This window comes from Cornus florida, unplaced genomic scaffold, assembly GCF_030987335.1.
Source record: "Cornus florida cultivar Cherokee Brave unplaced genomic scaffold, ASM3098733v1 CherokeeBrave_3.0.0_Hap2_Chr01, whole genome shotgun sequence".
In the NCBI taxonomy this organism is placed as follows: domain Eukaryota; kingdom Viridiplantae; phylum Streptophyta; class Magnoliopsida; order Cornales; family Cornaceae; genus Cornus; species Cornus florida.
Window position 1 is genome coordinate 115,305,039 of NW_026775571.1, and position 27,980 is coordinate 115,333,018.

Below are 27,980 nucleotides of genomic sequence, written 5' to 3' on the forward strand. Positions count from 1 at the left end.
GAGCATTGGTAAAATTCATACAAAATGAGCACAAAGAGTACAGGTTAAAAAAATGTTACCACTCATTAGTAGGGATGGTAACGGGGCGGGTTTGGGTGGGTGTACCCTCTCCCGTTCCCGCAATCATTTAAAAACTCCGCCCCCGTCCCTGCTCAAAACCACAAAAATGGGGAGATTCTCTACCCTATCTCCATAATCGTTTAACATTTTTACCTCGCGGGTACCCGCCCTGTCCAAGACCATAATTTATTTATTGTTAAAATAAATTTGTTATTTTTTTTTTCTTTCATCTTTAGTTATTCACTATTTTCTTTCTAATCAAATTCATTTGTTATTTTAATATTATTATATAAGATACTTCATATATATATTAAAATATATATATATTAATAAAATAAGAGTACTTAATAATTTACCTATGTAAATACGGCGGGGTCCGGACCAAACTAATTTGCCTATGCAAAACGAGCACAAAGAGTACAGGTTAAAAATTACCACTCACCAGTTAAAAGTCGACAACAAAAACTCATTAAAGTGGACAACAACTGTGAACAAAACTCGTGGGCTCTGGGTCCCTTGGACTTTTCAGGTCCACAATTCTGGGTACTCCAACTAAAGCTATGAATGAATGAGACCAGGTGGTCCACAGCTTTAGTGTACTTCATATAACAAAAAGCTCTCACTCCACTTGATAAACACAGCTTTAGTGTACTTCATATAACCAAAAAGCTCTCACTCCACTTGATAAACACAGACCACTGAAAAGTGCAAATTAATGAGCTACTGTTCTAGGCCTCTGATCAGACCGGCATGGATGGTCAAGATTAATTAATTAATATAAGTTGGAATCGGGTATTTATGATCCCATGTTGCGCATGCTCTGCATTTAAGTGTGCTAAGTGGAGCTCAGTTAAACCATCCCTCCTCATCCAAGCAATTCTTAGGAGTGTCCAAATCCGATGAAAAGTAAATACCATATTTAGGTTGGGTGTTAATTTTACTTAATAGCTTAAATTTTGAATAAGATCGTGAAACAACGGGTTCGCTATAATTGATATTAAAGTCAAATTCAATTTTTAATTCAGTATCATGTCAAATACTTGACCCGGAAGAATCCGAATGTGTCTCCAAATAGGTAAGGTGATCTGACCATAATATGAGTTTGAATGAGAGAAAATGTTATAGGTATCCCACATCGAATCGGGATGAAAAGTGAAATGATATGTATGGGTTGGGTGTTAACTCACTTAATTATTAACTTAAGAGGTTAAAGACATAAATATAAAAAGTTTGAAGGGTATGAATGAAAATTTATATAAAAAAAGAAAAAAAGAAAAAGGAGAGTAGCCCCACCTAATTAAGCCCCACTTAGCACTGTCCTTTCCTGAAAAGATTCTCATTTTAAATTACGTTATTCACAGTAAAGGCCAATATATATCAATGTTCTCATTTAACTGGTAGGACTAGTGGCTTGACATACTTTGCGCATAAAAGCAATTTCTCCGTAGATGACGTGGCCGTCACACTCTATATATACAGATGTACAGACTGATATATATATATACACACACACACACACACATATTATAATATTGGGCGTCACGGGTCTTGATTCTCTCTTTTACCTGGCTATCTGTTGCGCAACAAAACTTCACACCAAGTGCCCAGTTTTATATTCTCCATTACTCTGTTACTCCTTTGTCCTAAACTGCTCACGTACTCTCTCTGGCCAATCATGTCAGTCTCTTGTTATTCTTGTAGTTTTTGGTCCATTCTCATCCCTTTGCTCTTATTTCTTCTTATCCTACGCACCTCAAACTCTTTATCCACGCCACTCTCCATCAACTACTACGCCAAGTCCTGCCCCCAGCTCGACCAGCTCTTGGGGTCTGTCACCGCCCAACAGTTCAAAGAAGCTCCCATCTCCGGACCCGCCACCATTCGGCTCTTCTTCCATGACTGCTTCGTTGAGGTAAATCCCAATTCCACAGAAATTCATAATTCACTTGCATGCAATTAAAGCGCATTTTAGCATATCATGCACCCAGTGACCCTCTAAACTGGTGCATTGATTTTTTATTTATTTATTTTCTTTTTCTCTTGTTTTTGGTTGAATTGATCATTTTTTGCATGGTATTATTAAAGGGCTGTGATGCATCAATATTGATATCGACTACATCAGGAAGCAAAGAACTAGCGGAGAAGGATGCGCAGGATAACAAGGATTTAGCAGTGGAGGCGTTTGATAGCATAAAGAAGGCCAAGGCATTGGTGGAGAGCAAGTGCCCTGGCGTTGTATCCTGTGCTGACATTCTAGCAATTGCAGCTAGAGACTTTGTTCATTTGGTAAGTGAGTGCCTATTTAATTTTCTCCTCATGCAATTCATTATATATAGTACACTCAAATTAATGCTATTCATAGAACTTCCACACACCAGCAATATATTGTGCGTGTGTACAACTGCATTCATGTCTATTCATGTGCAAGTGTGTATATGTGTAATTTTCAATACTTGCGTATGACCACTGTACTTATACATGTGATCGATCGGTAATGATAATTATATATGTGTCTTGCGTCATGACCCTTGGCTGGTCTGTCGCACTACCATTAAGTTTGAGAGTGTGAATTAAGGCGAGGGCCAAATTTTATATTTATAAAAACTACTACTACCTTTCACTATAAATATAGTTAGGACGAGTAGGGATCGTCCCAAGAGATTGTGAGGGTCGAACAAGGTTGTGGAATTGTTATTAGGGCTAGTAGGTCGAGTGATCAAACAATTGGTTGGTTAGTTGATTAGACTAGAGAGCAACTAAATTAAACTAAGTGATAATAAAAGAATGCAACTAAGAGCAAATAAGAAAGAGAAGAGTCTTAGGGTTTAGAGATCACCACCAAGCAATGCATTTTATACCATTGACAAGTGACTAATGAGGGCAAATGGTGTGTTGCAATATTGGTGTGTGTGTGTGTTTGGTTGATTCAACAACCAAGGATGACTAGTTAAGCATGTATTGTCTAAACATCATGTGTAAGGCACAATATATCTAAGCAATGAAGCATATATTGTCTAAACAACATGTGAAAGGCACAATAGATCAAAACAAGTCATTAATCCTTTCATTAAGCTCATAATCCAAATATAACACAAGGTTAGAAACATATACTACTTGCATTAAAAAACATGGATCATCAAACAATAAGCATGGATTGTCCTCCCATTTAACACTACACTACAACTACACTACATCTACACTACTAGCATGAAAATAAACTAAGGGAGATGCACAATCCATCAAGAAATGAGTATGAACCATCAAGAAAATCACAAGAGTATTCCATGAAGCACTATGTTTTGACAATCTCTAAATCTATAGCATCAATATACATAAACATGCATCAATAACACAAAATCTAGAGACAAGCACATGAACATCTATATTAACATACATAGGCATATGGATAGAATGAAATGATCAATTGAAAGTATTTAACCACATAAATCATTGAACAATCAAGATCTATATATATTAAAGTGTTAAAACATTAATTACAACACTAATCCCTCAATAATATACAAGATTAAGATATAGAAAGCATGCTTGGAGCTAACTCTAGCCCCAAGAGGATGTCTAGCCACTCATGGTGATGTTGCTCCAACCCTCAAGGGCTAACTCCATGGAAGAAATCTGCTCCTTGTTGATGAAGAACTCTCCTCTTTGTGTCTCTAGCCTCCTCATCCTCCTTTAAACTTACTCTTCAAGAGATGATATGATATGATATTGGCTCTCTTCCTCCCTCCTTGTAAAAAAATAATCCTTATTCTTATATAGGTAGGTCAAATGACACCAAAAAATGAGCTGGGGTCGTGCACACAATATTCCCTAATGATTGAATAAAGGACAACTTTCAATGAGCTGGAAATTTAACTTTTTCGCACTGGAGGAAGTTCGATCGATCGAACCTTGGACTTGGATCGATCGAACATGGCTGAGATCCATCGAACTTAGGCTGGATCGATCTTCATTGGTGGCGCTTTTTGGATAAAGACAAATTTGAGATATTTTGAAGATATTTTTGGGAAAAGGACAAAAGTGGTTGGTAGGGTGGTACAACTGGATAAGATCAATCATTTGGATAAGGACAAAGTAGTTTAATCGATTGAAGAATAATGTTGGATCGATCGAACTTTTGAGATCTCTGAAAATGTCATTATGGCTCTGATCCATCTTGAAGTGTTGAGATCGATCATGTTGGATCGATCGAACTTTGATCTGAGATCGATCGAAGATGTTGATTTCTACCTTTTTCTTCCTTTTGCTTCCACTTGGCTCCTTTCTTTGATTCATCCTAGAATTGCTTCAATTAAGCTCTTATTTCGCTGAGTTAGCTTATTTTCGGGATAAGTGTCTGAAAATGGAAATAATACGAAATCAATCTAAAACGGTAAAGTAAGATAGATAAAGGTACTATAATGCCTAAGCTTAAGGGGTTTAAATACGCACTTTTCAGCACTCATCAGCACTGGTTGCTCCCTCATTTGGTTATATAACTTATATATACGTGTGTGTCAAATTAGGAATAATGGCATTGTAAACCTTACTAAAAAGAGAAAAGCAAAGTTAAATCCTAATTAAATTTTGGTGGTGGAAACTACTTATTTATAATCAATTAATACCTAACAATAATGCCCCCAGAAGGAAAAAGCTATTGGGAGAGGATTTTATCCCTTGTTACGAGACGTATGAGTTGTGACCTCTATAAATAGCATAAATAACCTCCATTTTATATGGGGTGATTTCTATTCTCTTAGAGCATCTCCAATGGTAAAATACTAAATTCAAATGTCAAATCTATATTTTGACAGTGTTACAGTGTCAAATCTATATTTTGAGGCTACATTTTACCAATTCTACTCCAATGATGCATTTTATGCAAAATATTATTTTTTAACACAACCACTATTCTTTTCAACTACCATTCGCACCATTTATATTTATATCAGTAATGTTAATATTAGGTAGATTCCAAGTCAAGTTGTAGATATTAGAAGGAAACTAAAATTAAACTTAATTAAAAATAATAAAAAATCTAAAATATCCGGTCAAAAAAGGACCCAAATATATATATATATATATATATATATATATACATACATATATATATATGTATGTATGTATAAATTTATATATTTGATTATATTATTAAATAAATTTTTTTATATAATTTTTTTTTTCTTTTTCAAAAATTTGTATATTATATATATATGTGTATATTATATATATTTAATAATAATATTATTAAATATATATAATATACATATATTTAGGGCAAATCATTTCAGCCTCCCAAATATATATAGTTTTAGGGCAAATCATTTCAGCCTCCCCAGTCGCCTCCATCTCTATTGTTCTCAACTCTGAAATTGCCCCCCCTCTCTCTCTCTCTACAACTGCAAACTACAAAATCAACAAGAATCAGAAGTTCAAAACCCATATCTTTCAGTTTCCATTGCCCGCTGTTCCAGTTCGGTTTCGCCGTTCGCAAGCTTCAACCGCTGTCTCTCAACTCTCAAGCTTGCCCCCCCTCTCTCTCTGCAATTGCTAACTTGTACGTATGGGTTTTGTTTTAATTTTTTTTCTTAATCAACTAATCAAAGTCTATAATTTTTGTTTTGCATCCTATTTGGTGAGATTTTTTATGATCTTTTTAAAATATATATATATATATATATATATATATATATATATATATATATATATATATATCTGAACCCATATTGGCATATCATTTCAGATTGTTCAAAAAATCAAAACCCATATCTTTCAGTTTCCATCGTCAATCTCTCTCTCTGTTTTTTCTGGAATAGCAGTAACCATTTCTTGTGCTAGATTTGGCACCAAAAATGGCAAACCCAAATTTTGACGGGTAATATAGCATGCCAATGGAGACTACAATTTTAACCCACTTGCTATATTTTGAATTGACAGCTCATATGGCATGTGGGTTGGAGATGCTTTTATGTGTCTAAATTTAAAAAACGTTCACATGAAAAAATGTCCTCCCATATCTTAAAAAATAAAGAAGATGACATATAATAGAAACAAGCATTCCCTCTTATCATGTATATATATTATTTGCAGAGTTGAATCTAATACGTCAGCATTAATTTTAGGGTAAAGTACATAAAACCCCTTCGACTTGTAGCCTTTTTCAGTAAACTCCCATCGTCTAATTTTTTACCAAAGAACCTTCCTCGACTTGTAGCCCTTTCCAACAAATCCTCCTTATCTAATTTTTTACTAAAGAACCCCCCTCAACTATCTACGAGGGTAAAAGAGTTAATATTTGGACCAAAATGCCCTTTTATTTAAATCTTAATTTTTCAGAACTTCAAAAATTCATATCTCACAAACCGTACGTCCAAATATTGCAAATAATATATGCACAGAAAGCTTATAAAATAAGGATTCCAGAAATATAATATTTGTTTAACAAAAATTCATAACTAGAGAGAAATAAACAATCTAAAAATCTGCTACAACAATATTATTTTATTTTAATTTTTATAAAATACTCAGGTTATTTGTAAGAAAATTTTTAGAATTATTCATTTTCATATGGAGTATAACATATAAAAAAAATTAGCTCCAATAGAGACCGAATATTCATTTTTATTTATTTTTTAAATGGCGAGTCTATAAAAGAATGAAAATACTTTGACGCAAAATATGATATCTCATGAAATTGATCTCTGTTGGGACTAAATTTTTTATATATTTGGCTCCATATGAAAATGAATAGTTCTGAAAATTTTCTTACAAATATCTCAAGTATTTTATTTTTTAAAGATAAAATAAGATTGTTGGAGTAGTTTTTAGATTGTCTATTTCTCTCTAGTTATGAAAGTTTGTTGTATAAATCTTATATTTCTGGAATCCTTATTTCATAAGTTTTCCGTGCATCTATTATTTACAATTTTTAAATATACGATTTGTGAGATATGAATTTTTGAAGTTTGGGAGAATTAAGATTTAAATTAAAGGACATTTTGGTCAAAATATCAAATCTTTTACCCCCTTCAAATAGTTGAGGGGGTTCTTTAGTAAAAAATTAGACAAGTGGAATTTATTAAAAAAATATTACAGGACAAGAGGGTTCTTTGGTAAAAAAATAGACAAGGAAACTTACTGCAAAAGATTGCAAAGCGAGAAGGATTTTCTGTACTTTATCCTTAATTTTAATGTTATGATCACGACTCCAAAGTTCGGCCAGGAAGTAATACAGACAATTTAATCTTACATTTTGTCAATTAATGCGGATAACGTTATGTCTAATTATTTCCTAATTTGATGGTGCTTCTAATAAAATAATTAATTAAGTACATATTTGTTGATGTAACGTGGTGTAGGCAGGGGGTCCTTATTATGAAGTGAAGAAAGGGAGGTGGGATGGAAAAATATCAATGGCATCTAGTGTGCACTCCAATCTTCCACGCTCAAATTCCAGTGTCAATGACCTTCTTAAGCTTTTCAGTTCCAAAGGGCTAACGATGGACGATCTAGTCGTCCTCTCAGGTGCACATACCATTGGCTTCGCTCACTGTGAACAATTTGTATCCCGGCTCTACGACTACCAAGGCACCAAGCAGGCTGACCCTGCCTTTGATCCGAGACTCCTCAAGGCCTTGAAAATGTCATGTCCACACTACGGTGGCAATGCAGATGTTGTTGCTCCTCTTGATGTAACAACTCCCTTCTCATTTGACAATGCTTACTACGGAAATTTGGAGTCTAAGTTGGGGTTGCTAGCCACAGACCAGGCTCTATTTTTGGACCCTAGGACCAAACCTTTGGTTCAAGTTCTAGCTAAGGACAAACACAACTTCTTCCAAGCATTTGCAACGGCTATGGACAAAATGGGCTCAATTGGTGTGAAGAGGAGAAGAAAACACGGCGAGAAAAGGAAAGATTGCAGTGTTCACCCATGACCATATATATTTGCTTGATTTAATTTCCACGTTGTTTATTTCTCATTTCCATTGTGCGTGTGTGTGCGTTTTTTTTTGTTTTTTGTTTGAGGTTTTGGATTGTTTTTGGTTTTAGTAGTGTTGTGCATTTGCAGTAGATGAGGCCTAAGTGGAGTGAGGGTGCTTCACATGAAAAAAAATTACATTAGTCTATTATTTTTAAATATCATTTAAAAATTATATTGTGATTGGTTGTTATCAATATCATTTATAAATTAATCTTGATTGCTTGTCCATGCCACCTAAAATTCGGAAGCTGTCCTCTCACCTCTAATAAATATAAAATAATTAATGCAGCTGGTTCATATGATTTGGTTGGAGAACAAATGAACAATTGAAGTACAATTTACCCTTCAAAAATAAATAAATAAATTGAAGTACAATTTTGTCATTGTCAAGTACCGAAGATGGATGAGAATTGTAATAGGGGCTTAGGACGAAGAGTTGGCGTTGCGAGTTTTATTTGTATTATTTAGAGAATTTTTTTGTATATTTGAGGAAATTGACTTTGTATAAAAGAGGGTATTTTTTTTTATTTTATGATCTGAGTGTATTTTGACTATCTGAATTTATATAAATAGAAGATTTTATTAAAAAATTCGGGCTAGGCTAGTGACAATACCTCTTGTACAAAGAGTACAATTTTGTCATTGTCAGTGATTTATATTTTGTAATTATTTTCTTTGGGTACCACACCTCTTGTACAAAGAGTGTACATACACTCATTAAGACCTACCATTCCAACTCCAAAATCATAGTAACAAATCATACAAATTGCAACAGTTAATAACTGTCACAAAGCTAATAATCATAAAATGTTAATCCAGGATGATAAAATTAATCTTAGATCGGACTGTCTCGAAAAGAATATAGTATGCCCTTTCTGATGGATGTATGGAGTCCCAAAATACATATTTAGACGCATTAGTGCACACAAATGATTTCGGATTGCATAAGAACGATGCTTCCATTAATCCTGTCCCACAGCAACCACTGCTAACCTCATCAAAATCTGCAAACACATCATATATATATATATATATATATATATTAGCTTATAAATCTCTAATATTAATTGATGGACTGGCTCAAAGTTACTCCCATTAATTTTTACCATTAATCTTTGTATAATCAACTCTTTCCCTGAAAGAACTTGAGGTAGTGATTGTGGATCCCATTATCTCTAATTAGACAATTTCAAATTTAAAAAGAATTTAATATTCCTTTTTCGATGAAAGATAAAAATTTCTTACCATACTTGTGACCTTGGATCATGTCTGACAATGGTCCATATACGTCCATGTAAACAATCTGAGCTCCAAATTTTGCTAAGCTGAATTGCATGGCGTTCAGCTGGTTAATTTTCAAGCATAAAATTGTAGGTTGTAGCAGTAGAGGAGAAAAATTCAAAACAACCACGTTGTTGAATGGGGCTTTCTGAATTGAAGGTGATGACAATAGGCAAGCAACCCACTGGCGGTAGACCCACGAATGCAAATTTTCGAGCCCCTTGGTCCCACAATCCCTGAAAAAGAATCACTATATAGGAGTGATAAAAATACATATCTAATTATTTACCCAATAATAATAATAATAATAGTAAATTGCAGCTAAATGATAGCTTTTCCAGGCAAAAGAAATGCTGCACATATATCAGTTGGTTTCAATTTTTTTCTTTTCGATATGTAAGTATATATCAGTTAGTTATTATATGTCTAGATTATATTAATAATAATTATAGGTTTTATTTTAACAAGGTATAGTTATAATTATGCAATTCAAGGTAAACGACCCAACAAATATAACCCAAACAAAAAAAAAAAACGACAACACATCTGAATTCCCAAAAATATAAGACAAATAAATAAACTTAATGAGAATAATATAAATGTGGGATGGGGGACTACATGTGCTCCATAGTAGATTATTGGGCGTTCTATAATTGACCTGCACCACCATATTCAAAGAAAAGAAGAAGAGAATAATGCACGAAAAAATCAAACCTGCATAAATTGCTGCACTTGCTGCAACAAGAATTCCATGTAACTTGGGAGGGTGTAGCTATTACGACGGATTGGCATGGCAAAATAATTGATTACAAAATCATTTGTACCCGCACTGACAAGGTAAAACGTATTTTTTATCAAAATTTTGGTTCTTTGGTTCCCAATCAAGACCTCCAATCTTGCTCGATACTCCTTGAAATACTCTAATTGCTTTGACACTGGGATTACATTCTGAAATAAAAACAAGTTCATGAAAATTTCAACTTTTAATAAGAGAAAAAAAAAAAAAAAAAAATGATCGAGTTTAAGAAACACATGACAATTCAAACCCCAATTCACTATGCTACATTGGCTTCATAAATTTTCTCACAATATATTAATTTTATGCATTCAGAAAATATTTTTCTTTGCATAATTGTATTTTAGGCAATTGATAACTAAAAGCAATTTGAGAAAAAGAAACTAGTTTCAATATTGCAAGAACTTATACTATATAGAATAAACAAAATTAATAAACCGGACTGAATTTAAGAATAAAAATTAACCTAAAAAAGAGTACACATATACGCTATACTAACAAGTTGATATAGAAATATTTTATTTATCACCAAAAATAAAAAATAAAAACAGACACACAAGCAATCCTTAAAAAGGAAAAGAAAGAAAAGCTAGTGTCAAACTGTACGTACAAGGTGGAAGACCTCATTGATCAATGCCTTATGCACATATATATATATATTTATAGTGTTAGTTTTTTTTTGAAAGGTGTATATAGTGTTAGTTGCAGCTAACATAAAGAGAATAAATGCCAGTGTGTGTAACTGTGTATGTACATATATGTATATATATATATATAGAGAGAGAGAGAGAGATGTAGAAGGAGAAATAGACGCTTATTCTTGGTGTAAGAGGGTCAAATCCAGATCCAGCCGAGGCAAAACTAACTCCAGACATTAGCTCCTCGATGCCAAGTGTTGGATCCAAATATGGAGGCACATACTCTTTTATACCCACATAACTAGCTGCACTTGAAATTTAACACAACCATTAATTACAAATCACTTTGAGGACTTTGTGTTGGGAAACGTGCAAGTTTTTAAAAACTTTTCGAGAGATTTAAATTCATAGATCTTGATTCATCACATAGAGACAAGTTTTATGCAAAAATAAAATATGATGTATCATTCAACTAAAAGATTGAATACTTACATCAAGGTTTGAGTAAATCTCAGATCTCTCCTCTAAAGTGAATGTTCTCACTTATTGTAAATCCCTTTTCCTAGACATTTTTTTCATGGATCTCCATCTTCTTGGTAATGGTCTTGCCTTTAGGAATCACTCATAAGCCTCCATGAATGACCTTGGAAAACTAGGCTTGTGGGAGCCTCCATTAGATGATAACATAAACCCTAATTTTCTAGAGAGAGAAAAGTTATTCCTATTTTCTTCTCATCAAAATCACCCCTAAAATATACATAGACCATGTATATTTATAGGCAACATAAAGGTAAAGAAAAGGAAACAACTAATCCTTCTCAATCTCTAATTCACATGTCTCAAATCTAATATGATTCCAATATCAAGTTGGGCTATGAGTGAGAATCCATTGGGCCTATTATTTTATTGGTTACAATGAATTAATGATTGGCCCGGTCCATGGACCCAATTAAATTAATTCATAAATTAATTTCTACTCCACTAAAAGAAATTAATTAAACTCCAATTCAATAATAAATAACCTCTAAGTCAATGTTGCACTTTGACCCCTCTATGCATAATTAGTTATCGGATAAATAATGCCATCAATCCGACTACTTAATTAATATATTTATTTTGGTACCTTTGATTATTTCTGACTCGATCACAATAAAACATTTGTTCGACAAAAATAATAATTTAATAAATAAATATATAATAAATCATTTTGTCTAAAATCATACGAAGGCCTTCGAATTTACTTTGTGATCAACCATAATCAATACAAAATAAATACAAGTAGCAATGATGCAAATATTGAAAATATAACCCTCTAACTATTAATTACATAACTACCCGAAGTGTCGGTCTAAGGATCTCGAAGAATCCGCCGAACAAATCAAAGTAATTATTAATTAATAAAAGAGTCTATACTTTTCTCATGCTTAAGAGTCAAATGCCATGACGGTGATAGGGAGTAATTGCATACGACGGCTCTCGCAATATATCTCAACCTAACGCGGATCCAGTTCAAGTCTTAATTAATTATGAGTCCATCCATAATTACCGACTATGAACAATTTATAATTACTATTTATATATCATGCATTGATTGTCATCACATACATATACATAAATATTTCTTGTAATTACATGGACACTATCAATTTCATAGTGAATCGAAATATAATACATTGAATTCACCAATTGTATAAAACATAAATATTTCAGAAACGTCAGGAACATATGTCAATTAATCCAAACAGGAATTTACTATGCCAGGGCATATAAATCCCAACAGTTCCCACTTGCCCTCATAGCCAATTCAAATTGCACCCAACTCCAATGTTATCCAGATGATGACCAAAATTATTGATCAATGACACCTTTGATAATGGATCAACAAAGTTGTGTTCCAATGCAATGTTCTAGCTACAAGTACATTTTCTTGCCGGATAATATCATGTAGAACATGATACTTCCTATCAGTGTATTTTGTTTATCTATGGAACCTTGGGTCATTGGTTTGGACTACTTCTGCATTATTGTCGCAATATAGCTCGATAGGCAGGCTAGTATGCTCCACAACCTCTAAATCAGTGAGATCAAACCAATAGGCTTATATTGCCACCTTTAAGGCTGCAATATGTTCCACCTGCAGGTTTGAGTCAACAGTTGAAATCTGCTTGACAATCTACCAACTGATTTCCCTTCCATTGAGTGAACATACACTAAGTCATGAACCTCATAGTATCTACTTCTGATTGAAAATCAGAACTAGCATACCTGACTAGGACCATATCATCACATCCATAAATGAGTATGATATCATTGATTCTCCTTAGGTACTTAATGATATTTTTCACAATAGACCAGTTGTCAAGTCCAGTATTGGACTGATCTCTACTGACTATCCCTACTATGTAGCGGATGTCCTGTTTGGTATAGACCATGGCATATATGAGACTCTCATATGCCGAAACATATTGTTCCAGTCTCATTTGCTCAATCTCCTCTGCTAGTCTTAAAAAACTACTTACTAGAGAGAGCGATCCATATCAATAAAGCAAGAACTCATTCTTTGAGCTATGCATACCAAACCTGGTCAAAACTTTATCAATGTAGGATTATTAAGATAAGCCTATTTTCCTTTTAACCTGATCTTGCAAAAGCTTGATCCTAGGAATATAGCTTACATCTTGAAAATCCTTCATTTAAAAGTAATTGAACAACTACCTTTTAATTGATGACAAAACTTCCACGTCATTATAAATGAGTAGGATGTCATCAATATATAGAATTAAGAAAAATAATGACATTCCCTTGTACACTCATGATTTATTCACTAAGAAATCTTCTGGTATCTTTTTGTAGATTAACTTGCCTTCCATAGGAATCACCCTACTAGAAAGTTCTACAAGATCCCAGAATTTATTAGAATATATAGATTCCAACTCTGATTTCATAGTAACTCACCAAAACGATCTGTATCCACATCGGTTCACGCTTCCGTGTAGCTTACTGGGTCTAACTCATGTTTTAACAGGGATGTCCATAATGGTCTCACCTAAAAACATGATTCTGTCGAATTGGATGATAATCCTCCCACTACATCAATGTACCGATGCAATAATCTGTGTAGTAGATGATGCTAACGCATCAATAGGGAATTCATATATTATTCTCAATATCTATAATAAGTGTGTTCACATGTGGTACATCTGGTACTCATACCAAATTCTCTAACATTATGCTACTAGGTATGTGATTCATAATATGATTCTCCTATAGATAAACAGTGAGTGAAAACAATCAACTTTTATCTTTGAGATCATAAAATAATTCATACTAGTGACATTTAGAGTAGCTATCAAATCTAGCATGCCTATGATCTGATTCCAACTTACTTGTCCATATCAAACGCACGTTTGCAAGACTACCCCATATGTGCATATGATTCAAACTAATATTTAGTCAAAAACACAGCTCAACGGTATCCTTGAGACAGACTAAGATGGAATGCAGTTCATAATGCGCATCGATGTCATTAACGCTAAACTCTTAAATGAAAGAGATAATGTGGCATTCCTGATCATAGATCTAACCATGTTAAGTGGAATTCTGTTATTCTTATTTGACACCTAAATTAATTTAGCGTCAATTGCGGAAAACTGGTACACAACACCCTCATTGACCATATAGTCTTTGCACTATCCCAAGAAATACTCAAATACTCGATCAGATCGAAGTGTCTTGATAAGTTTACCTAATCTGTGCTCCACATCAGTCTTGACCCTCTCGGAATATACCAAAAGTATAAGACTTGTGTCGCAACAGGTAAATTTATCCAAAACGTGAGTAATCTTGATTGGATGTTCATAAGACTACACGTGTACGTGTGTACCGACTCCAATTGTTCTTTATGTCTATTTCATTTGGCTGATTAAGCCCTTAGAGTTATCTATCATTCAAAACAAGATTCACAAGTTTGGTTTAGGCTCCTCTGCCTCACTAGGTAATAAACCTTCTTTAACCAATCTTTAAATCTCATTTTGATTGATTACAACCCAAAAATAGACACCAAAAATACAATGAGTCAGGAATAACAAATTTTCTCTTAACATTCAATCTAGAAGATGCAACATTAGTTTCTACATCCTGCAAATCTTAAGAGCTTGTGATTATAGTATATTAACCATCTTTCAATGCACCAGAAGCAATCACATATCTATTCAATTTTATAAAACCAGTTTTACAAAATAACGACCTAGTTTTTATAAGCCAAAAGTGAAATAAGAATGAGATTGCGTTTCACTTCTGTGCATAAAGATAGTTCTCTAATACTAATATCCTCATACTCTCTAATTTCAGATGTAATACTCCCACTGACTTAACTACAACCTTGGCATCAGGTCAAAAGATAAATATATACCCATATCATCAAGGCTTCTGGATTCCTGAAATCCTTACAATAAATTGCAAACATGTTTAGTGGCTCCAGAATCTATCCATCAGGAATCAATAGATACAACCACATAACATGGCTCAATGATTAAATATATATTTTCCTATGCCACGTCATTGCTTAGACAGTTTGTCCTTTAGTGTCTTAGTTAACGGCAAAAGAAACAGTTTCATTCGCCCTCAACATACACTGCCTTATTCCCTTTAACCTTTTAGATACCTATGTTTTGTGCTAGCCTAGTCCTATTATCATCCTTCTTCTTTGCTTTGCCCATCCACTTGGGCTTAGAAGAAGATGGTATAGACTAGGTTAGATTGATAGGAACGCCCATACTCTTGATTATCCCTTCATCTGTTACCAATTCTATAAGAATATCAGTGAGTGTGAACTCAAACTGATTCCTTATTTAGTTCACTCTAACAGAGTCGAATGAGTTTGGTAACAAGGCAATAATCATATCAACTTGAAACTTACCACCCAAGTCAGCCTTATTGATCTCCGGCTAATTTTAAATAATAAACAATCATTTTCCAAAATTTGATTTCGAACTGGAGTTCATGAGGCTATCTTGATGTATTTAAATTTGACACAGTACTTAGGCATGTGCTCTATCTAATCTCACCCAATATCTCATTGACATTTAATATGATGCTTGAAGAAAATAAAATAATACAAATGTTAGCTTTGGAGTATATTCGAGCTAAACTCTAGAATATTGCACCAAGTCATATCATTTGCCTTATCTAATTTATTAAAAGCATTAATGTCAAATTTGGTATCTCAAAGTAAAAGAGATAGGTATAGGAGTAATAAACACATTTTGTACCCTTACGTTGTGAATAAAATATCTAAGTTCATTTTCCAGTCATTATAAATAAGGTCCAATATCATAGAATATGTAAGCAAGCAGATAAAATGGATTAAACATAATTCATCTGAATATAAATGCATTCATACAACATGCAAGGTGAATTATTAATTCTGTCATGCATATTTAAAATTAAAATGAGCTTGTTAACCACATAATACAATAAATCTCAATCGAACAAGAGATCATTATCATTATTGGTGAACAATCCCTTTTAATTAATGCGGGTCCCTCAACTCTGTAGCATAATAAATCAACTGATCAATATGTCAATAACTTATCATGTTGGAGGAGTTCATTATTACTATTATTGAGATTCATTTGCTATTAAGCGAGCACTTCCATTAAAATAATAATATGTGGGTCCCTTAACCACTGCATGAAAAATCGAATAACCAATACGCCAATAACTTATTCGGTTGGCGAAGTTCATTATTGCTATTGGCGGGTAAATCCCATCATTTCCATATCTCTTAAGACAATGCCTTGTCTATCATATGAAATGATTCCCGATTTAATTTAGCCTTTCTAAAATCACCTAGTATAGACCACTTCGTTGGGAAGCTAACACTATTGATTTTAGATTGAGTGTATAACGTTATTAAAACTCTAACGAAAAATTAAACATTAAATATGTTGTCATTATAATCTAAACTCTTTAAATCATGCGTAGGGCCTTATTTTTAAAGATCTAATTACAATGAACATTTAATATTTGTATTTTCATGAGACAACCATTCTTGTAATATTAAGACTCTTCAAATCATGCGTGGGGCCTTATTTTTGAAGATCTAATTACAATGGTGTTAATAACAAAGGTCATGGGGCAATGTATAAAAATCCCCGCTCCCACTCAATTTTTAATCATTCATAATTAGGGTTTTCATTTTATTCATTTACATGATATAATGCATGCAAAACGTCTTGATTTTAATCCAATTAAATTTAGAAAATATTTGGACTTTAAACGATTCACTAATATTTAATTTGAAGCACACTTTAAAAATAATTTAATTACAAAAAAAATAATTTTGCGTTTCCCAATAAGTGCCCTCAAATTAATTAGTAATCAAATCCAATTAATTTTCATAATTTAACTAATATAAATCAAGCCATTTAAATAAATATCATGGATCCAATGCATGAACAATAATAATTAGCAATTAATTATTTCATGCATCACATACAACAATAAATGACAGATAAAGCAAATTAAATGGCCAATGGATTCAGCTTTTAACATTTAATTGCTCTAAGTATTGCGCGAAGATCTTCCATCAGCTTGCAAACACCCGCAGGAGGTTGATACGCGCTAGGAGAAGCAAAAACCTGCTTGGAACGCGACTGGAGGGCCCCACACGCGCTTACACGCGCCTGGGGCATGCTGCAGGTGAAGCCACGCGCCCCCACGCGCTGGCACGCGCCTGGGGCGCGTGGGACGCGCCTCCACGCGCCTGCACGCGCGTGGCGGCCATACCACCTTAGCTGGTGCGTGCAATGCACGCGCCAGCATATGTCTCCTCCTGGCGCGTGTTCCTCACGCGCCAGGCTCACCCCACCTGCACCACATCTGATCCCAGCCTTCTCCGACGCCTCTTCTCGCCGCCGGCGATGCTCCGGCCACCGGAAAAACGCCGAAAAATTTCAGAAAAATCAGAAAAATTCCCAGAAAATTAAATTAAGCCTCAAAAAATTCCAGAAAAATTCCAAAAAATTCAGAAAAATTCCAGAAAATTACTGAAGCATAATTTAACCCTTTTGGACCTTCTTGAAGCTTCATAGCATCCTTTGACGAAGATTACATGGCTTTAAAAATATTTACAATTTGAAATACAATGGAAAAAATTAAATTACATCATTGAACTTTCAAACGGCTAAATCAAAGCCTTAATTACATTCATCCAAAGATAAAATTACATTCCAATAACCTATAAGCTTCATCCATGGCCCAAACATTCATCATCATTCATTCACAATTATACATATATCATGATCATATAATAATATAAACATATGCATATATAAATTTGGATCCATGATGATGATTTTGATAAAAACATGATCTCTAGTAATGAATCAAACCATGCTCTGATACCACTGTTGGGAAACGTGCAAGTTTTTAAAAACTTTTCGAGGGATTTAAATTCATAGATCTTGATTCATCACAGAGAGACAAGTTTTATGCAAAAATAAAATATGATGTATCATTCAACTAAAAGATTGAATACTTACATCAAGGTTTGAGTAAACCTCAGATCTCTCCTCTAAAGTGAATGTTCTCACTTATTGTAGATCCCTTTTGCTAGACATCTTTTCCATGGATCTCCATCTTCTTGGTAATGGTCTTGCCTTTAGGAATCACTCATAAGCCTCCATGAATGACCTTGGAAAACTAGGCTTGTGGGAGCCTCCATTAGATGAGAACATAAATCCTAATTTTCTAGAGAGAGAAAAGTTATTCCTATTTTCTTCTCATCAAAATCACCCCTAAAATATACATAGACCATGTATATTTATAGGCAACATAAAGGTAAAGAAAAGGAAACAACTAATCCTTCTCAATCTCTAATTCACATGTCTCAAATCTAATATGATTCCAATATCAAGTTGGGCTATGAGTGAGAATCCATTGGGCCTATTATTTTATTGGTTACAATGAATTAATGATTGGCCCGGTCCATGGACCCAATTAAATTAATTCATAAATTAATTTCTACTCCACTAAAAGAAATTAATTGAACTCCAATTCAATAATAAATAACCTCTAAGTCAATGTTGCACTTTGACCCCTCTATGCATAATTAGTTATCGGATAAATAATGCCATCAATCCGACTACTTAATTAATATATTTATTTTGGTACCTTTGATTATTTCTGGCTCGATCACAATAAAACATTTGTTCGACAAAAATAATAATTTAATAAATAAATATATAATAAATCATTTTGTCTAAAATCATACGAAGGCCTTCGAATTTACTTTGTGATCAACCATAATCAATACAAAATAAATACAAGTAGCAATGATGCAAATATTGAAAATATAACCCTCTAACTATTAATTACATAACTACCCGAAGTGTCGGTCTAAGGATCTCGAAGAATCCGCCGAACAAATCAAAGTAATTATTAATTAATAAAAGAGTCTATACTTTTCTCATGCTTAAGAGTCAAATGCCATGACGGTGATAGGGAGTAATTGCATACGACGGCTTTCGCAATATATCTCAACCTAACGCGGATCCAGTTCAAGTCTTAATTAATTATGAGTCTATCCATAATTACCGACTATGAACAATTTATAATTACTATTTATATATCATGCATTGATTGCCATCACATACATATACATAAATATTTCTTGTAATTACATGGACACTATCAATTTCATAGTGAATCGAAATATAATACATTGAATTCACCAATTGTATAAAACATAAATATTTCAGAAACGTCAGGAACATATGTCAATTAATCCAAACAGGAATTTGTTATGCCAGGGCATATAAATCCCAACACTTTGATCTATCAAAACGTACCACACAGACAGTCTAAAGTCTAAACCATAAAGAGTATGAAACAACTTTTAACTCACCGATAAAATCACCGGCAAGCCGGCCATTAGAAAACCTTCCGGTGGGGTTTTGGTTGGCGAAATCTCTTCCATAAGGTAGAAAATTGCCCTTAAATGGAGTAGCTATGTAGTTATTGTTTCCGGGATCAACCGTTGAGTCTCCAAACACAAAAATAGCCGAGACGGTATTGTTGAAGGGTTTTTGCTTGACTAGGGTTTGAGCTTGAGCTTTAGGTGCAATGATGAACATGTATACAAACAACGCAAGCTGGTAAAAATGGTGAACATGAGTTGTGCTCATATTGGCTGGTTATGTTGATTGTAATGAAGTATGGTGACCTAAAATCTGATGTCTCTTGTAGTGGTGCTATGTTTTTTTTTTTTTTTTTTAATGAACTGAGGCGCATTAATAAAAAGTTGTACGATGAACAAGACTATTCAATTGTTGTCGACTCTTAATTGCTTTGACGTAAACAATACATTACTTTTTTTCTTTCTTTCTTTTTTTGTTTTTTTTCCTTTTTTGTTGACAGCGCCACTACTTTTATTGGCAAAGAGTTGATATGGTTGGAAAACCAAACTCATCCAAATAAGATAAATTTCTCAACAACCTTTGAAAATTAAATTCTTCCGTAATGGTGAGAAGAAGATAATGACATATGGTAAGATAAATTGAGTATCGAACACACGGCCTCTGTCCACCCTCCTCCACCATCACCGTCACTCCCCACTTCTCCATCTCCATCTCTCTCTGTTTTCTTTCCTTCTCCACACCACCATTGTTGCTTTCCATCCGAGAGCAAATTCAGAAATTATTAATGGGGTTGGCTAATATTTCTTTAAGTACTAGACTAATAATAATAATAAATTTTTGACATACGCATTTCTCGGTTATATTTCATGGCGGTGAATAAACCAAATTTTTTTTTTTTTTGTTCGTTTGTTGTGCACCCTTGCATTTGTGAACACATGCAACATGGTATCAAGTAACATGTAAATTAGAAACTGGTTGTGTGGGAAGTGGAAGTCTCTCTTTGTTAGTCTTTTAATTTGGGGTAATTAAGAAACTATTACCTCTTTGAACTACGTAGAAAACTCTCGTTTTTTCTTTTCGTTTTCCCATCATTTTCCTAGCTCTTTGACAGAGAGTGACGGAATAGGCCACAACCACCAGAATCCATTGCTACCCAATATGGACCTAAATCATCCGGTGCACTAAGTACGCTTTCAGGTTTCACCGCATTTACTTTAGAATTTTATCACTTATAATAACAATTAAACGGTATTTTACCAATTACATTTTAATTTTTGATTTTTTTTTTTTTTTTTTTTTTTTTTTTTTTTTTTTTTTTTTGTGTACAAATTGATGTCAAAGTTGTGTCTTAGTTTTTTTATTTGAAGTTGATAAGCTGGTCGAATTTTCAGTTAAATATAGAAGTTAAAGTTTGACCTTTGAATCGAAAAAAAAAAAACATGGCCATAATGCATTGAAATAATTGAATTTTCACCACTAATTTACCATACAAACACAAACCTGTAAGAAACTACAACCCAATCACACGCAATTATAAAAATAAGAACACATCACTCAATATAAAATTCAAAACTAAAGTACTCTTTGTGTATCAAAAGGATGTATTTTTGACAAACAAGTCAAAAGGGATTTTTTTGGAGTCCAAGTGAGAGTAAGAAAATAACATAGGCACATGTACAAGACTCTTTTTCTCAATATATCAAAGACTAATGATAAGGAACCCAAAAAAAATATTTATTTGATATTAATGTACGCAAGTGACTATTTTATTATTTATTTTATCATAGTGTCCGGATCAAGATTCAAGCCCAATTTATCAACATCAAGCAACACCCCCGACCACCATCAAGGGTTAATGAAAAGTTAAAAAGGACAAAATACAAAAAACCCACTTGAACTATAGTCATTTTGTAAATAACTTTTTAAACTAATAATTATTCCCTGAATTATTGATTTGTTGCAATTAAAGACAAATCTATTACAAAAGACTATTTTACCCTTTCTTATTAAATTTGTTATTTGTTATTAAATTATTTTGATTATCCTTTCCCTTATCTAAATATTATTTATACTATTTACCTTAATTTTATTATTAGTATCAATTAACATAAAATGAAAAAAAAAAAAAATTCAGCTTAAACTTTTTTGGAGTAAAAATTAAAATTCCTTCTTTTTCATACAATATATTCATGAATAATATATTATTTAAATATAAAATACATTCTTCTTCATGCAATAAATTCATGAAAAATTTTAAAATTACTTAAATTATTTTAAAATTTTCTACTTAATAATTTGTTTTAAAAGATAATTTCAAAAATTAAAGATAAACTTATGCAAATTTAATGGAGAATATGACATCAAATTAGTATGAATTTTTTTTAATAATTTACTACCACAGGAAAAATAGTTTAAGTGTAAGTCAATAAGAAATGGTATTATGGTCATTTACTAAAAAATAATTTAAGCATTAGGGTATTTTGTAACAAAATGTGATAATTCAGGAATATTATGTACAAAATATAGTTCAAAACATAAGCAACAATGATGATATAGATTGTATGCATGAGAAGAAATTTTAAATTCTCTATATTTTTATAGAGTTGTATAAACTTGTATAAAATACTTTAAACTACTCTAGTATTTTATAGATGCCTTAAAAATTCTTTTGGATCATTCCAGAACCCTATTCTAGAATTCTCCCAACCATTGGATTGTTGACATTTATACAAATGGTAAGAGAATACCATTATACTTTTTTATACTATTTATAGGTGTGAGACCTCATTTGGTTCTTACCTAGGAATCAAGTTGTAGCAAATGAACATAGATAGAAGTGTTAATTAATAAAGAAGGCCTTTTTCTTCCTTACAAATGAAATTTGTAAGATCAAATGTTATTTGCAACTTGACTTTTTCTTCAATATCTAACCAATATTCTTCCAATGGAGACATAGCAGAAGCACACAAATATTCTTTCCAATGGAGACATAGCAAAAACCGACGTGATTATTATACAACAATCACAGGTAGCTGGATGTAACTCCAGGCCTTAGGCAAAAATTAATAAGTAGTCTTTTTATATCATAATATGCAATATATTAATTATTAAATAATAATTAATTGAAAATCATTCTTTTTGCCTTTTGAGATCAAACTTATTAATGAAATTCTTATATTCAAGTGTGGTTAAAATATCTCTTTCAATAGACAATATAGTTAATTCATTTAATTTTTCTTGTAACATAGTTGATCGTAGATATGATTTATTGTGAATCAAGTCACTGTTATCTTTTTCTTTCAGTATTGTATAATCTTCTAATTCTTTTAGATGATTTGATTGTTCATTTGCTGAACTTTCATCTAATTTTTTTTTTAGGTTTTGATTATTAGTTGTAATAAATTTATCAATAGCTCCCTTTTGAGGTTGAATTAGTTTTTCTATTCTATTTTTTTTTATTTTTTTTATTTTTTTAAAATCCAGATTCATACTTTCTAGCATACATATTAAAAAATTTGAGAAAATATAGTCACAAGACTCATAACTCACAAACAAATATACAAATATATGAAAAATATAGATATATACAAATTTATAATAGCAAAAGTTAGTAAAACTAAAAAATAATTATGGAAAAAATAACAATATAACCAAATTTAGGAAGAGCCAATTAAATGCTGCTGCAAATTCTTCAATAAAAGAAAAGTGCGTTCAAATTGAGATTTGAGACTAATGAATATTGAGTCGAGAAAGAAAGAAAATTGTAAAGTTGTAATGAGAGAGGACTGAAAGTAACTTGTTGAGATTGCTGAGAGAGGAGAGAAATCAGAATGAACGTGAGGATTAGGAATAAGAAAAATAAATAAATAAATAAAATAAAAATATAGAAAAGAGAATATGGAAAGTTTCTTCGCTTCCCCGTACAACGGCTAAATATTTATTGTGGTGCAACTTACCGAAAAAATATTAAATATATATAGTGTTGGTGTAAAAAAAAGGTGTATTAAGATAAACAAAGAAAAAAAAATATATTAATGAGATATTTTAGGAGATAAAAAAAAAAAAAAATGAGATATTTTAGGAGATAAATAGTTTAGTTTAGTGAAAAGGCCTGAATATAATGAGAGAGAAAACAAAAAAAGAAGAATTTTTTAGGAGATAAATTTTTATAATTAGTGTTCAATAAGAAAATAATTACAACATATTTTGGAGCTTTTTTATTAACTGGGGTCTTAGGCGGCTGCCTAACTCATCTAAGGCTCGAACCGCCCCAACAAGAATGTACAAGACATCAACAAGGAGAAGTGGTATCTTCAACCTATACCTGTTATTCATCCATCCTTTACAATTGGTAGGCCAACTAAAGCTCCACATACACTATGGTCGCCTGTGGTCAATTAATGAAATATCGTCAGCTTATGATGAAACATATCTACTCAATTTACCACTAATAAATTATAGGGTAAAGTGCATTAAACCCCCTTAAACTATTGGTCATTTGCAAGAAATCCCCATGAACTATAAAAAATCCCCTTGAACTATGATTTTGTTACAATTTACCCCCTTGAACTATTGGTCATTTGCAAGAAACTCCCCTGAACTACAAAAAACCCCCCTGAACTATGATTTTGTTGCAATTTACCCCTCTGAACTATGATTTTGTTGTAATTTACCCCCATGACATTAGCTTCCGGTACCGAAAATTTTGAAAGACCAGTTTACCCTTATAACACGTATACTGCGTCGTTTTAACTTATACACTTCTTACTTCTTCTTTTTCCTGCCAAAAGATACTTTTCACCCAACACAACCCAATTATTGATTAGAGGGGAGGGTGAAAGGTAGATAACTTAAACACGAACTCTCGGATACAATAATAGTGTTTAGTAATACAACATATTTGTTACAAAATGTACATAATATTCTTTAATTTTTAATTTTTTAATTTTTTAATTTTTTTTTCATAACAAGAATTTTAGGAGTTATTGATTAGAAAGGAAGGTGAGTGGGAGGGTAGATAATTTAAACACGAACTCTCGGATACATAGAGCAACCCAACCACTTAGGCACGAGCCGCACGACACTTGCTTCCATTAATATAAAAAAGCCATAAATCTAATTTAAAATTATAAATCTTAAAAATACCCAATACATTTTAAGTACAAAATTAAATATACAAAGACAAAAACATTCAAACCAATTATGTATATAAATACATGTATATGCATGATGTATACATTTATTATGTGATATATAATATATTTAGCATATGATAATTTATTATGAATAGAAAATATTAAATAATATATCTTATATGTAATAAAATATATATTATATTATAATATTGTAAATTAATTATAATTTAATATTTACATATAATATAATATAGATATGATATATAATAATATAAAATATCTACTGCTTAATAATTTAATAACATTATATTCTATATCAAAAATTATTTTGTCACAAAAAATAATTTACATTATTATTTAATATATTATATATTAAAATATATTTTTATCAAATAAAAAATAATATACAAAATTTAATTTATTCTATATTAAAAATATATATTTTTATTAACATTTAATATGCAACTTAGTATATAACATAAATAATATGAATTTTATTTGAAATGAATAGTGCCTGTGCAGTAACATTAGTGAAAACGTTTTTGCGCTACAGTGCCAAAAATATAAGAAATATCATTTTAATGTTTTCTCTTTTCTTTCACAAAAATTAAAAACGTTTTCTGTTATAGAAAAACAAAAATATTTTATTGAACGCGATTTTTGTTTTCATTTTGCCTTTTTAGATGTTGACAACAGAAAACAAGAAACGTTTCTCGTTACTAAACACACAGCCTTAAAGTTTAACCTCATTTTAAGTTGAACATGTGATTCTAAAAGATATTCAAATTTCATTGTCAGTTATGTATAATTTAACTGAGTTGAGTTTTTTAAGTAACACCTTAGAAACAGATGATAATTTTCCACTGAAACATTCAGTAGTATATGGTATTATAGTTATCACATGTTCTTTCTAATTCAAAACAAGAAAACTCCTGAGAAAAGCAGATGTGGCAGCATATAGTTTCTGTTATTTATTTACCTTTTCCGAAATCGACAAGACATAGTAACCCATTTCCAAAGCAGGTTGTGTTTGAGCAAGAACCACTGCTGTTCGGCTCAATTCAACTAAAAAACCAACCAACAACAAAATAGCTTAAGATGGTTCATTTGTCAAAGGTGGTGAATTTTGAACCCTACTTAACAGCATGCACCAGAAGTTAGAAGCATGACTTTCTAAAATCAATCTTAAAGCATCAGTCATCAACATCTTACTTATACAAATGTATGACCTCTTGCAAATTCCAGCAGGCAGGAAACAAGTGTATTTAATAGTTATAGGTGGCACCAATTGCAGATAGAATGAGAGTAATTATAAAAGATTGTTCCACCATGTATGACAAATAACGAGAATGCATTGACAGCGTAACTTAAGTCAAAATTGTACCAAAAGGATTTTAAAAGGAAGAGACAACTAAAATGGAAGATATTGGCCTTGCCAGCAGAGCTAAATAGATGTAAAAAAAATCTGTGTAGCAGCCATAAGTAGTTGGAAAAGGGCCTTCTAAATTGAGATTACTGAACTGGAAATAAAACATAAGATTAGGAAGTTCGGTTGAATTCTCCTTCCAATTGCACGAATAGACCAATTATACATGGCTGATTTGTCCCCCTCAACTGAGGGGGAAAAGGCCAATTCTAGACTAAACATAACTTTTCAAACAAACAATTAAGACATATTTCTATTGAGCTGATTCAATAATCTCCTAGAAAAAATCCAAAACAAAAAACTCAAGCACAATAAATTTAGGTAGTACGAGTTTAAGAGGTTTGGCCGTAATTTATATATAAAAGTGAAGCCATAAAATTGCAAAGAAAAAAAAGAATCGGCTGCCTAAAGAAACAGATGAGAAAATACATAACCTTTTGGCAATACCACTTGCGACATACACAGAGATAGCAACCAAGTAAAATGGATGACAGCTGGATGTCTTGCAAATCCAATCATCCAATGCCAAGTACCAGATTCCTGCAACAAATTGATTACAAACTATAAGCAGACAACACCTCTGTCTTTCTTAAATTCAGAAGTTAAACATACAATTATCCACAACTGACCTCCCACTAACCTTAGAGAGAGAGATATGTCTACAAAAACTTTAAATATAAGTACCTCTGTGTAGCCTAGACTGATGATGTTTGAGAATAGTTGTGCCACAGTAATTAGCAAACAATGGACACAAAAAAATAACACAAGAAAATGGGTACAAAAAAAGAACACAAGAATGTCTAGCAGAGAGAGTCCTTGTCTCCCGGTGTAGCGTGGACGAGTCTTGTAGTAGAGAGCTACTGATTTCCCGGTCTTTAAGTATACAGTGATTAGTGCCGATGGAGATATAGCAAGAGCTGATGTGACTACACCAACAATGGATAAGGCATCAGCAAGTAGAAGTGATATCTTCAGCCCATGCCTGTCATTCACCCATAATTGGTAGGCCAACTAAAGCTCCTGCACCAGCAACACTCACTATAATCGCCTGTGGTCAACCAATGAATATTGTCTACTTGTGATGAAACATATCCGATCAGTTTACCTAATAATTAGAGTAAAGCAATGGCGAGTAGCTAACCCGTAACCAGGGGTGCTCACTAATACGTGTGGAGTCATTTCTAATATAAGGTAGTGCACTAGAAATAACACCTACAATACAGTAAGCAGTATTGTAAACAATTAGAATACTAACAAGGTGATCAAATATTCGACTGAAAATTAAGCACTAGATATTTTAAGAGCGGAAATTAAATATTACTTGTAAATTTGAGAACGAACTTGTTTGAATTTTGTTTAATTGTTTTATTTACTTAAAAAATTAATTGTTCTTTTTAGTGATAAGTGAAGTTTCTTCACTTAAAGTTTAACCTCATTTTAAGTTAAAATTCATTATTCTAGAAGATATCCAAATTACACTGCAGGTTTTGAGAATTTCTAAACATACCCATAAATTAACAGAGTAGAGTTATTAACACCTTAAAAACACATGATTATTTTCCACTTAAACATTCAGTAATGAATAACGACCCATACGGTATTACAGTTATCACATGTTCCTTCTAATTCAGAACAATAAAACTGGTGAGAAAAACAGATATGGAAGCATATAGTTTCTTTTATTTACCTTTTCCGAAAGTGATGAGACATAGTAACCCATTTCAAAAGCAGATTGTGTTTGA

At 32.4% G+C, this 27,980-nt stretch overlaps 1 protein-coding gene and 1 pseudogene across 1 annotated transcript; one reads left to right on the forward strand and one right to left on the reverse strand.

The window, feature by feature from the left end:
- Positions 1-1,608: 1,608 nt before the first annotated feature.
- Positions 1,609-8,235, forward strand: LOC132268583 (peroxidase 19). The gene is made up of 3 exons (XM_059769442.1): positions 1,609-1,972; positions 2,146-2,346; positions 7,416-8,235. The coding sequence occupies exons 1-3, from the start codon at positions 1,736-1,738 to the stop codon at positions 7,992-7,994; spliced, it is 1,017 nt and encodes a 338-aa protein (XP_059625425.1). The 5' UTR covers positions 1,609-1,735; the 3' UTR covers positions 7,995-8,235.
- Positions 8,236-8,851: 616 nt separating this feature from the next.
- Positions 8,852-27,958, reverse strand: LOC132281333 (GDSL esterase/lipase At5g45960-like; annotated as a pseudogene).
- Between the last annotated feature and the right edge of the window lie 22 nt (positions 27,959-27,980).